Here is a 13,057-nt window from a genome sequence, read left to right as displayed (position 1 = left end):
CCCCCTTACATTCTTCTGCCTCCTGGATGAGTTTGGCATTAGGCAATCCTGTCTGCCTACGTGCTGTTTCTGTGAACTTGGAGGACCAGGGGGTATCCTGTCAGTGTCCCATCATGTCATTGTCCTTATTCACACCTTCCCGACTCTCAGGACTTACTAACTTCTTATATGCAGAACTTGCTAATTCTGTCTAAGGCTTACTAATTACATATGCGGAACTTGCTGACTCTCTCTAAGGCTTGAAGACCCTTATCTTATTCAGACTAACTTTCCTACATTCTATTATCTACCCTTATCCTATTCATACTGGCTTTATTCATTACACATATATCCATACTAGCTTTCTTCATCTCCTTCATCTCTCATATTTTCATATTAGTTTTACTCATCTCTCACAATCCTCACTTTTCTTTTAGCTACGCTTTGTGAATTCTCAACTGGAATGTATTACTTGTAAACTTGGTCTTTTTCCCAGCAAGTCAGTAAACGAACTGCAGTCTCAGCATCATCAGACAGAATTTGGGAAACCTACATCCTTTGGGTTATAGTGATCTGATGAGGGGTCCGTTGAATTAAATACTGCACACAAGTCTTTAGGCAGGGGAGCACCATAATGGCCAGAATAGCGAGTCCAGCTGCTATAAGGGCTGTGGGTATCAGACTCCAGTTACCAATAAAAAGTCTAGTCCATCCCACACTGGACCAAGGTTGCCAAGTCTGAACCTGGGCATGGGAAGATTTTCGAACTCCTGAAGAAATGTCTTTAACCGCCTGACTGTTGTGAGCATTGTCATTAACCAGTCTTTCACAAACGCTGCCTTCAGCAGCCAACGAGTAATCGAGAGCCAGGCGCTTTTGTTGAACTGTGGCTCGTATCTGTCGTCTTCCTTCAGCCCATAAATTCAGGGCCATCACTGCCTGTTCGGTGATGATCTCCAAGGCTGGAGTCTGATTAAATGATCTGGAGCAGCTTACATCGTTTACAACTGGAACTCCCCTTACAGTGGTGGTTCTTAACATTCCGAATGTCTGTGTGACCCAAAGGATGATTTACAGGAGACCAAGTTGAGGAGGGGTGTTTCTTGTCACTTAACCTATGAGTTGCAGCTTGTCTGCGAACATTAACATAAGTATCACTGAACCTGTGAGTTGCAGCCTGTCTGTGAACATTAGCATATGTATTCACTCCTATCTCTGCTACATGTACAATCCTGACTAACATTCTGTCTGTCATTGTCCCACCATCTTCTTTGTGCTATATCTTTGAAACTCCTCTTTTTAATATCTGTAGAGGCCGGAATACAAACCAAATCTACTCCCCTAGGGCCGTTCTGTTCCCCATGTCCATGTTGGGATCCTATATTAACCCATACTAAATATAACTATGACTATATACCTGCGCCCTGTCTGCATTCTAAAGGTAAATAATTGTCACCTCTGCTGCCCCTATTCCAGGAGGACTTAATACAATGTGAGCAATTTGGTGATTTCCCAAAAATTGGGAACCAACAAGTAAACAAAACACCAAATGGTAAAAACAACATTACAGCACTTTCCCGGCGTAGTGTAACTTTCAGATCAGAAGGATGAAGGACAGCACGCCCGGTGGAGGGTAGATTATCAATGTCTTTAGTCCGTGGATCAGCAGCTTGTTTAATTCGTTCTATGTGAGTCCACCCCTTTTCTTTCGTTCGCACTGCAGTGTCTGTAATCAAAAGTACACAATAGGGGCTGTCCCAGACAGGTTTTAGTTGGTGATCTTGCCATGCTTTTACATATACCCAATCACCAGGTTTAATAGAATGAATAGGATATTCCAGGGGTGGGTTTTGAGCTAATAAACCCTTCCGTTTTAATTCGTATAGAGAGGCAGAAAGTCCCTTTAAATATTTGGATATGTACTGGTCGTTCGCCTCAGGGGTAGGGGTATTAAAAGGTGACATACAAGGTTCGAGTATACCATCTTTCACCAACTGGTCAATTACTGGCTGCAGCCCCTTTCGACCAGCCATCGGAATTGGATACTGCTTTCGTCTAATTACTTGCTCAGGATCTTTTAAAGTAACTTGCAAGGGAGGAATATCTAACACTCCTCTATTGCCTCTTTTTGCCCATACTCCAGGATTTATTAGTTCCCGATCCTCCTCGGTTAATACATACAATTGAACCCCGATACCTGATTCCTGTGGTCTGGTGCCGATAGCCAATTGGTCCTGTAAATCTCGTCCTAACAAACAAACTCCAGCTTGGGGAACTAGTAGAATGTCCTCCGTTACTATCTTCTCTCCCATTTGTATTCTTACATCCCTTAATACAGGGACCATAAAATCTCTTCCCCCTACTCCCGAAATCATCACTGTCCCCTCTATCTTAACACCCTCGGGTGGTTGTAAACCGGGCTGCCCCAGAATCTACTAAAAAGGTCATCTTGTCACTGTGGGGTTCTATACTTAAATTTACCAATGGTTCTCTGTGCAGCCCCACGGTGTGTATTGACTGAGAACCGTGACCCCCCCCCCCCCCCCCCCTATTCATAATCTGCTTCATCTGTCGGACTCTGGCTTTACCCTACCCTTAATTTAGTCTATGTGTCATCTGAGTCCAGCATGTTCGTTAAATGAAGTGATAGGAGAAGGTATTCGGTTCAACGATCAGTTTATTACACAGCACAAGAATAAAGCTTAACAGAGCTCTGGTTCAGTCGTTAGTTCATAGGTCACCAGCACAGTGAGCTATTCCCCAAGACTGACCTCTACTGTCCAGTCTCTACAGTTTATATAGCTCAACCTTATCATTCAGAACAAAAGTTGGCTTCCTTTGCTAGATTTCATTATCATACAGAACAAAAGTTGGCTTTCTTTGCTAGATTTCTTGCATAAGATTTATAACAAGTAATTTCCTGCTCTGCAGTTATCTGGGGTGTAGAGCTCCCATCTTAATCCTCAAGGTCAGAATATCCTGTTGTTTTGATCAGAAATCAATTCATACCCCAGATATTTCTAATTATTTCTTTGTTCTCATCTGGCCATATTCTTCTGTTCGATTCAACAGCTCTTTCTGTCTTAGCCTTCTTACTGATTCCATTCTCTTTGTTTCTGACAGTCTCTGTCAGGATTCTTTTTGTTTGTGCTAATCAACACCTCCTTTTGCCTTAACATTCCTACTAAATTGTTTCATACATATCCTTTCTTTTGTATTTGGGGAGCAGACAATTCTAAACCTACTGTAATCAGCCAACTTTGCTACATACTGTGGCTGCCCCTTACTTACATTACTCTTTCCCTTCACCATGAGGTAAATATTAAATTGTTACATAGTACTGGATTCATGTATACAAACTGAATAGTACATAAGCATATATTCTACATATTTTCTATGATTAATTAACCCCTATATTCCAACACATCAGTGCGTAAGATCGCATCTCCCTGGCTCGCATTGGGCATTCTCTCTTAAAATGTCCCTCCTTTTTACAATGGTAGCAAACTAATGCTCCTGTTTCCCAATTCCTACCGGGATTACCATGAGGTCCCGGGAACGGTCGTCGTCCTCGGAATTCCCCTCTACCCTTGCCCCTGCTCTGGTCTCTACTCTCCCACTCCTGGTGCTCCTCCCAATGTCCAGGAGCTGGCACACAGCCCCTACCCTTTCCTTGCTGTCCCTCCATGACTTCCTTGACTGCATGCATCAAAATTTTAGCCTTTCCTTTCTGTTTATTGGGCATTCTCTCTTAAAATTACGCACCTCCGTACTAGTCAGGGGCACATTTACGAAACCGAGACCCCCTCCCATGGGAACTTCCCGTAAAGGTCTCATCCAGTTAATTTCTGGCTTGTCCTCTCCTTTATAATGTCTAGATTCCTGCTCTCCGGGAAACGAATCAAAGGGTTCTGCCCTTCCCTCCCGGAGGGTCTCACACTGTTTTGAATCAAAGTCTCCTCCCTCTCTTGTCAATTGAGGTGGTAATCTAGTATTTTTCTCACACTGTTTTGAATCAAAGTCTCCTCCCTCTCTTGTCAATTGAGGTGGTAATCTAGTACTTTGTGAACAGGTCATCATACCACCCTTACTTTCTTCTCCTTTCTTTAGCTATGGGGGAGGAGGGGAAGGTGAAGAAGGGTAGAGCATAGGAGAGAGGGGAAAGATAGGAGCTGGCATAGGAGGAGCATAAGGTGGAGGAAGGGAATGTAACACATCCCATCCTTGTGTTTCAGAGACAAAAGGTTCCTCATCCTTCTTGTCCTTACATTCCTTTTCATTCAAAACCAGTTGATCAACCGATCCACTGAGCCAGCAGGCTAGGCTGCATATTCTCTGCTCTCAATATTATCTCTTTGATTTTGATAGAGCCAGATGTTCAATGCCTGACACATCCTGTCCTCATCGGATCCGAACATTGGCCAATATACCGAATTCCCTTTTATCGGGTTTTTTTAACCCATTCCAGACAGCAATACCTGACCATGGTCTGTTTGTCTTTCCCACGGGTTCTCCCCGCACCCCAATCAGATAGCATTAATCCTAATGGACTTTGCTTAGTTATCTGATTGTCCTGTCCTTCCTTAGGACTATTTCCCTTGCTACTCACACCTCCCATACTAACAGGTAAGTAAAATTCCTCTTACCGGGATCCAGTAGCTATTCCTAGCGCGCTTCCTTAACATCCTCCCGTTGTTTGTTCTCATTGCCTCTTCTCGGATATCACTCGCTTCATCCACTGACAAGTCACCCGCCGTCCGTGAGTCCAGCTGAATCAGCCGGGGTTCACCTACCCTCGTCGTCGGGCACTCTGTCAGTGGAGGGAGTGGGATCCTGGACGAGCCCCCATTTGTGAGAAACAGAAGTACCTTCACAGAATTTGCTCAAGACAAAAATTGAGAACAAAGAACATTTATTATACAACAATGCAAAGTTGGGTACTACACCTTACCCTGGGAATACATACATACACTGGGGCTCACCCAACTTTTATACAGTTTATTTCAGTATAGAAGTACCCTCCCCCTTACATTCTTCTGCCTCCTGGATGAGTTTGGCATTAGGCAATCCTGTCTGCCTATGTGCTGTTTCTGTGAACTTGGAGGACCAGGGGGTATCCTGTCGGTGACCCATCATGTCATTGTCCTTATTCACACCTTCCCGACTCTCAGGGCTTACTAACTTATATGCAGAACTTGCTAATTCTGTCTAAGGCTTATTAATTACATATGCGGAACTTGCTGACTTTCTCTAAGGCTAGAAGACCCTTATCTTATTCAGACTAACTTTACTTTCTACATTCTATTATCTACCCTTATCCTATTCATACTGGCTTTATTCATTACACATATATCCATACTAGCTTTCTTCATCTCCTTCATCTCTCATATTTTCATATTAGTTTTACTCATCTCTCACAGGCAGTACCCAAAAACGCTACTTTGGAGAGGAAAGAACAGTGTGTGCTTTTTCCAGGGACACAGGTGGTGGGAGAGTCATGTGTTCGGAACACTGAAGGAACGGCACATTTGGCCAGTGGCCATCTCATTCAATTCAGACAATTCGACTGATTTGCCCAGTCAAGGGAATTGGTGAATCCCCACCACGATCAAAGGAAAGGTCATCTTGATTGGCCCATATTTTGGTTTTGGAAGTATTGTGAAAGTCACGTGTTTTGTTTCCCCTAAGCAAGGAAAAGGGGAGTTGTGACAACCGTTCGTATGAAAGGATATTTCTCTGGAAGAAACTCGATAAGGATTTGTGAGTTTTCGGCAGTCCAGTCACTCAGTCTCTCCCATCTTCTTCATGAATACTTTCATGCATCAGTTTAAAAGTCTGCATTTCAACAATGATTTCTAAGACTAAACTGTGGAATGAATTTCCAGAATTCTTCCAAAGCTGTAATGGTTTGGGTATCTCACTCACTCACTCACTCACACTACATTCACACATAGTTGGGTTTGATTTGACTAATGTGTTATATTATTAGTAATTGGTGAATTTCCATTGCTGCTGGTCTGTGATGTAACATACCAAAATTCTCTTATACAAAGGTATCACTTATGGAAAAGGCCTTGTCATCATGGAGTTCCGAATTCAATTGTATAGTGGGTTGCTAGGGAGGAAGAGAAGGGGGTAGTTTTAGTTGCAAAGAAAATCTAGGTTGGGAGAAGATAAAGAGGAAAGGTGGTCAGTGACTTATTGGGTTCTGCTTGATGACATCAGTCGTCAAGTGGAATTGGTGGAAGCCAGTACGAGGTGAACTATCGCTGTGATCTATCTGCAAAGGCAGTTGGTGGTTTGGTTCTAGTGAATAGTGAAAGACCAGTTACATTCTGCTTTGGTATTGTCAGTTTGCACCTGGTGGCCTCTTGCTGGAACATGAACAAATTTCCATGCTTAGCATATTAATTTAAAAATGATCATCATGTAGATGAAACCATTGTACCACACAAAGGAATATCTAGGCTTGTATGTTTAGTGTTAATACTGTTTATTCTTCATTCTGTAGCTTCTAAATAATTTACCAGCCAAGTATACAAAACTGTTTATTGTCATTTAAAAACTGTTCCCATTTACTTTTAATTTTCTTATACTTAAGCTATTTAAATGTGATTAATTTTATTGTATAAAAAGTATTATAACTTGCATTGTTTGGGGAACCTAATACAAAATTCAGATGAGATGTAAAATGTGGTGCCAATAAAAGTTAAAATTTCCCAGGTCGTGTTTAAAGATTGAGAAAGATCACACAGATTTTCTGTTGATACTATATATTTTTTTAAATAGTAATGAGCATTTTTCATTGAATAGTTTCTTTTCCTTTTAGGTGTTGCTGTAATTGATAAACCACTATGACGTAACTCTTGAGCAAAAGTTGGACTGAAGTTAGAATGAAAACCGCTTAGCATTCTGCTGAAGACTGACCTAGAATTTAAAAAAAACTATTTATAATATTTGGAATTATGGTATACTGTGAGAGTAAAAGCTCAGAACCCCTGTGAAAAAGATACTAGTTCTAAAATATGCATTTTTAAATTAAATATCAATTGCTAATTGGAGGGTGTTTTGAGCTAAGGGAACATGTTACTTCCACTACCAGCACTTCAAAGGAAACAAAGAAAGTGCAAGTTAACTGACATAATTTATCAAATTGCTCCTGGCAAGTGATCTGCCTTGATGTCTAGTGTTGAAGTATGTCAGCTTTCAACAAGTCCTATTGACTGGAGAATGTGAAGAAGCTTCTACTGTAACATGTCAGTTACAGCAGATCAAGCTGCTGCCTTTTAAAGCACAAATGTTGGGATCTGAAATTAAACAGTGAATTCTGGCACTGTCACAAAATCAACAAAGAAAGGATAAAAGAAAATCAAACCTTGTGTTCTTCAGTGAACAGAAAGATACTTGTTATAATAGTTTATTTATGTTGACATGAGCTGCTATTGATATTTCACAATGAGCAATCCCTCTCCTAGATTTAGAATTAGATCCCCCTATTTTGAAATGTGAGTAGACACAGGATATGAAGTCCCTGTTGAAAGCAAATACTAACTTTGGCCAGAAATCCTTATTGCACCCATCAAACTTTTTCATGAGTACTGAAATTGTTTGGAATCTGGAACCATTTTTCCACAGTTTCCATGTACAGAGTCCAAATCAAAGCTGATTTTAATTTCAGCGTTCCTCCCTCAAATTTTTTATTCAACAGTTTCTTAATGATATTCATTAGTTACCAATTTAGCTAGAGTTTGGAGTTTTTAAACACTCTTGGACATTCTCTTTGGTAAAGTGTAGAGATTTGAAAACATATGGGTTGAAATATCTGCCCCCTCAGTTGATCATGGGGATGTAGGTGCACAGATAAAGTTATAAATGTAGAAAAAAACGTTTTAAAGCTATCCCATGGTAGGATTATGAAAATAAACATACCATTAAGAGTTTCTATTCCCTTTCTAAGTTTGTAGATACAAAATATGGCTATTTTTAGTGAATATTGCCATCTAGTGAAAATTCTGAATAATACTTTTTTAAAAAGATACTATAGTTACTTTTTAATTACCAAATGTATTCAGTTTCTTTTTGTCTATTGTTTGGTTTTTATATCTGTTAATACTTGGTGAAAAAACAAATCAATGGTCAGAGGCTACACTGGCATTCCTGCTCTGAGCAGATCTACCTGAGAGGTATGTTTTAATAAAACAATGTATATGGTTAATTCATTAAGCAGGAGTGGCCTCAACAATTTTGGAAAAACATCTTTGTGGAAAAATTAACTGCAAAAATCACCAATTTTCACCATAATTATTTTTTAAATTTTCCCTGATTTCCATTTACTTCATTCATACTTGCTTTGTGTTTGCTGCCTACCTTTTTTAAAAAAAATTGTACCTTCCTTTCCTCTTGCTTTCTTCTCATATTTAATAAACTGTCCTTATCATTATTTCTCCAATCCTCTGGCACCTCCCCTGTGGCCAAAGAGGATTCAAAGATCATAGCTACTGCCCAGGCTGTCTCTTCTCTCACTTCACACAGCAACCTGGGGTATATCACCTCTCGCCCCGGGTCTTATCAATCTTGATGTTTTTAAGAAGATCCAACACTTGGTCTTCCTTAATCTCCACATTGTCCAGCACTCAGGCCTGTTCTTTTTCGACCTCACCCTGATCAAGGTGTGTTTCTCCTGTGAATACTGAAGGAAAGTGTTCATTTAGGACCTCCCTAACTTCTCCCACATCCTTTATCCTTTAGCGGCCCCACCTTCATTCTTGTCATCCTCCCTGTTCTTCACATGTGCATAGAACGCCTTGGCATTCTCCTTACTCCTACATGCCAAGGCCTTCTCATGCTCCCTTCGAGCTTTCCTAAGTCCTTTCTTAAGCTCCTCCTGGTTACCATATATTTCTCATGAGCTCCTCCTGTTTCCTATATGTAGCATATGCTTCCTTCTTCCTATTGACTAGTTGCCTCCCTGTTTCATCATCCTTGATTACCTTTTCCTGCCATCTTTTCCTTGGTCCAGTTGGACAAAATTATCCTGAACCCAGCTCGAGGTCTCTAAACTTCCACCACATTACTTTTGTGCTTTCACCCTTGAACATCTGTTTCCAATTTACTCTTGCTAGGTCCTGCCTCATCCCTTCATAATTAGCCCTTCCTCAGTTACGCATTTCCCCATTTTGTCTTATCTTTTTCCATAGCTATGTTGAAACTAAGGGAGTTGTGGTCACTCTTATAAAAATGCTCCCCCACCGTGAGGTCCTCCACCTGACCAGGTTCATTACCCAGAACTAGATCAAGTATGGCTTCTCCTCTTAATGGCCGGTCCACATACTGTGTCAGGAATCCTTCTTGAACACGTCTGATAAATTCAGCCCTATCTATCCCTCTTGATGCCAGTCAATATTAGGGAAGTTGAAATCATCCTTAACTACATCCATGTATTTCCTCCACCATTCCAAAATCTGCCTGCTTATCTGCTCATTGGTGTCCCGAGGGCTATTTAGGGGCCTATAGACTACTACCAGCACAATGATAGCTCCTTTCCTATTTCTGACGTCCACGCACATTGACTCAGTGGACATTCCCTCTGCAGCATTCTTCCTTTCTATAGCAGTGACACTATCCTTGACCAGTAATGCTACTAGCCCTTCCCCCCCCCATCACCTCTCTTCCTTATTCTTTTAAAACACCTGAACCCTAGCATCTGCATCAGCCAATCCTGCCCTTCCTCTAGCCAAGTTTCAATAAGAGCCACAACATTGTAGTTTCACGTAGAGATCCATGTTCTAGGTCATCCCCTTTAATCCTAATACTCCTAGCATTGAAATAGACACATTTCAACCCCTCTAACTGGGTACATGTATGTTTTGTCCCCTGCTTGTCCTTCCTCACCAACTCAGAACACATAGCATTATGCTTTAGTCCTACCCTAATCTCTACACTCATATTCTAATTCCCACCCCTCCTGCCAAATTAGTTTAAACCCTCTACAACTGCTCGAGCAAACCTGCTTGCCAGGATATTGGTCCCTTTCTAGTTTGGATGCACTCTGTCCTTTTCATACAGGTCAGACCTTCCCCAGAAGAGATCATAACGATCCTGAAATCCGAACCCCTGCACCAACCCTTCAGCCACACATTCATTTGGCATAACTTCCTGTTCCTACCCCTTCTGACGTATGGCACAGGCAGCCATCCTGAGATTACCACCCTTGAGGTTCTGCTTTTTAACTCTCCAAACTCCCTATATTCCCTCTACAGAACCTCATCCCTACTCCTATCTATGTCATTTGTCCCCATGTGGACCACGATATCTGGTGGCTTGCCCTACCGCTCCAGAATACTATGTGATCAGAGGCATCCCTGTCCCTGGCACCTGCGAGACAACATACCATCCAAGAGCTTCGATCTTGCTCACCAAATCTCCTATTTGCTCTCCTAACCAATGAGTCCCCAATTTCCTTAGCTCTCGTCTTTCCCCCCGCCCCTTTTCTGAGCTGAGGGGCCAGCCTGTGTGCCAGAGACGTGACCACCATGACGTCCCTGGTAGATCGTCCCCCCCCATGATAGTATCGAAAACACTATACTTGTTGGTTGAGAGGAACAGCCACAGGGGTACTCTCTACACTGTCTGACTCTTCCCCTTCCCACTCCTAACAATCACCCAGTCACTGCCTCTGCCTCCCGAATGATCTGGAGTTCATCCAGTTCCATTTCCTTAACTCAGTCTCCCAGGAAATGCTGTTGGATGCATCAGGGACAATTGTGCTGTCCTAGATTTCCCACAACCTGTAATTGGAGCATTCGACTGCCCTAACTGCTGTCTCCATTAACTCTTTCTAATTTAAATTCAAAGATCTTACCTTACTGGAAGCGAGTTCATCTTCAGCTGCCAAAGCCGCATGAGCCGAAGCCTCTGAGTCCCACTCTACCCTGAGCAACTCAGACCTTGGCCACTCTGCTTTTTATTTGTTACTACCCCTTATCTTAATTACACCTCCCACCAATCACTGTTCTGTTTCACTCTTAACGTGCTTCTTAAAGGCCCTCACTTCCAGCTGGCTCCCGATAATCCCAGCTCTCTTGAGTCCCAAGCGAGAGAGAACTCGGCAGGTCATGCAGCATTCATAGGAAGTGAAGGGTAACCAGGCCCTTGCCTGTTTATTTTTATACATGATGAAGGGTCCAGACCCAAAATGTTGGTTACCCTTTACTTCCTATGAATGCTATGTGACCTGCTGAATTTCTCTGGCGTATGTGCATATTGCATTTCCTTATTTCTTTTATTTCTACATTTTTGGCTAATTTATTGTTTTTTTTTTCATTTACATGATTTTTTTTCCCTCTACAGTTTCTTTTCTGTACTGGAGCTTATTGGTTGGTAATCGTGTTCCAAAACACAAAAGCTTGTCAATTGTTGCTCATATGTGGTTTCCCACAGCCTGAGATAGTAACCAGGGAAATGTACAATGCAGTAAGAAAATATTAACATTTCAGAGGCCAGTGGATTTAAAGTCACAAATGATCAGAAAGGATAAGGCCAGCAGATGTTCTTCACTGAGTTGTATCAATGGACCAGGTAGGTTTTCACAATAATCCAGTAATTTAATGCTCAGTTTAACTGATGCTAGCTTTTTTAAAATTTAATTTGAGTGTTCAATTAACTAACTTAAATTCCACAATATACATTGTGATCTGAACTTGTGTCTGTGAATTGTTGGTCTCAGACTCTAGATCTCAAGAAATTACCAACACTGTCACTGTTTCCATTGTGAAATGTAATGCACCAGTTTTGGGTCTTATGGGAAGCTATGAAGAAGATCTGAGTCAAATTAAGTCAACAAAAACTGCTTTTCAAAACAGCTGATTTAAATGTGTGAATTACAAGAGATGCAATGTCCATTGTAATAGTTTATAGTTTTTTATATTTTTTGAGAATTTTGATTATTGTTTTTCATTGAAATAATCATGTTGATTTAAATATTTTTGCCATCCTCATAATAAACAGAAAATTGTTCAATTGCGATCAAAAGTCTTGGTGCCAATATGATCTAGCCATTGGGTTCATGTTAATGAGCTCAATAGCAGTTGCACTTCTAATGTCAAATACTTATTGATTCAATGAAGTTTAGATATGTCTTTTTCTGTTGTAAGCAGTGTTACAAATAAGTATCCACAATGGTGTCACAAAGCATAATTAGGATGTAATTCTGTAGTATAATATAGACTATAAAATCAGATCAAAAAGTCATGCTGTAGTGACAGAGTATGACATCAGGGATTTAATGTACTATTGCACTCTACTGTCATTTCGAACAGTGTTTGATTTTTTTTACTATTATTGCAATGATTTATTTGATATGTTCCTGTTGTATTTGTGGAACACAAGACTGTCACACACTCCTGACATTTTTATTCAAATTGTCAATAAAGTGATGGAAATAATTTAAACATCAATTATTTATTATGGTTGGTTACAATACCTGTTTTTTTCATGTAACCCAGTGGTTCTCAACCTTTCTCTTTCCACCCACATATTATTAATCACAGAGCACCAATGGCATAGGTGAGTGGAAAGAAAAAGGTTGAGAACCACTGATAAACCCTCATTATTTTCTTCCTTTATTAAAACACTGACTGCTGGAGCTAGTGTTCTTTATACAGTGTCATTGTTAATTTTAATTTCTGTATGATTTTTCAGTGTGGCCTTGAGTGTAAAGTATTAATAAGATTTATGGAAGGAAGAAAATGACACACACTCACAACAGTGATGAAAGTACAAGCAAACAAATCAGATCCTGAAAAGCTAGACATGTTTCTAGTAAAAAATAAATTTGTAAATAATTTTGAAATGACTTGTTTCTACTGAGTTCAGATTTGTTATAACTGTGTGTAATTTAATCTCTAATTCACATAGATGTACTTGGTTAACTTGTGCCAATTATTTTTAGGAACATTCCGTTAACAAGGAAGTTGTATTTATAAGGATGGGTGAGTTATAATATCTAATATATTTGATGTTTCTTCTTTTGTCAAACAAATCTTTGCTTCTCATATTTTATTTCTACCTATAAACAAAA

General features: G+C 40.4%; 1 protein-coding gene across 4 annotated transcripts in view; it reads left to right on the top strand.

Annotated features, from left to right (window-relative positions):
- The window catches only part of LOC138743325 (kelch-like protein 3), a 169,615-nt gene extending 156,812 nt beyond the window's left edge, over positions 1-12,803 (top strand). For all 4 annotated transcript variants that reach the window (XM_069898500.1, XM_069898501.1, XM_069898498.1 and 1 more), the window contains one exon: positions 6,809-12,803. In XM_069898500.1, the coding sequence (XP_069754601.1) occupies positions 6,809-6,837 (29 nt within the window). In that variant the 3' untranslated portion in view covers positions 6,838-12,803. The remainder of the gene's footprint in view (positions 1-6,808) is intronic.
- The last annotated feature ends 254 nt before the right edge of the window (positions 12,804-13,057 follow it).

This window comes from Narcine bancroftii, chromosome 9, assembly GCF_036971445.1.
Source record: "Narcine bancroftii isolate sNarBan1 chromosome 9, sNarBan1.hap1, whole genome shotgun sequence".
In the NCBI taxonomy this organism is placed as follows: Eukaryota; Metazoa; Chordata; class Chondrichthyes; order Torpediniformes; family Narcinidae; genus Narcine; species Narcine bancroftii.
This window is presented reverse-complemented; position numbering and strand designations above follow the sequence as displayed.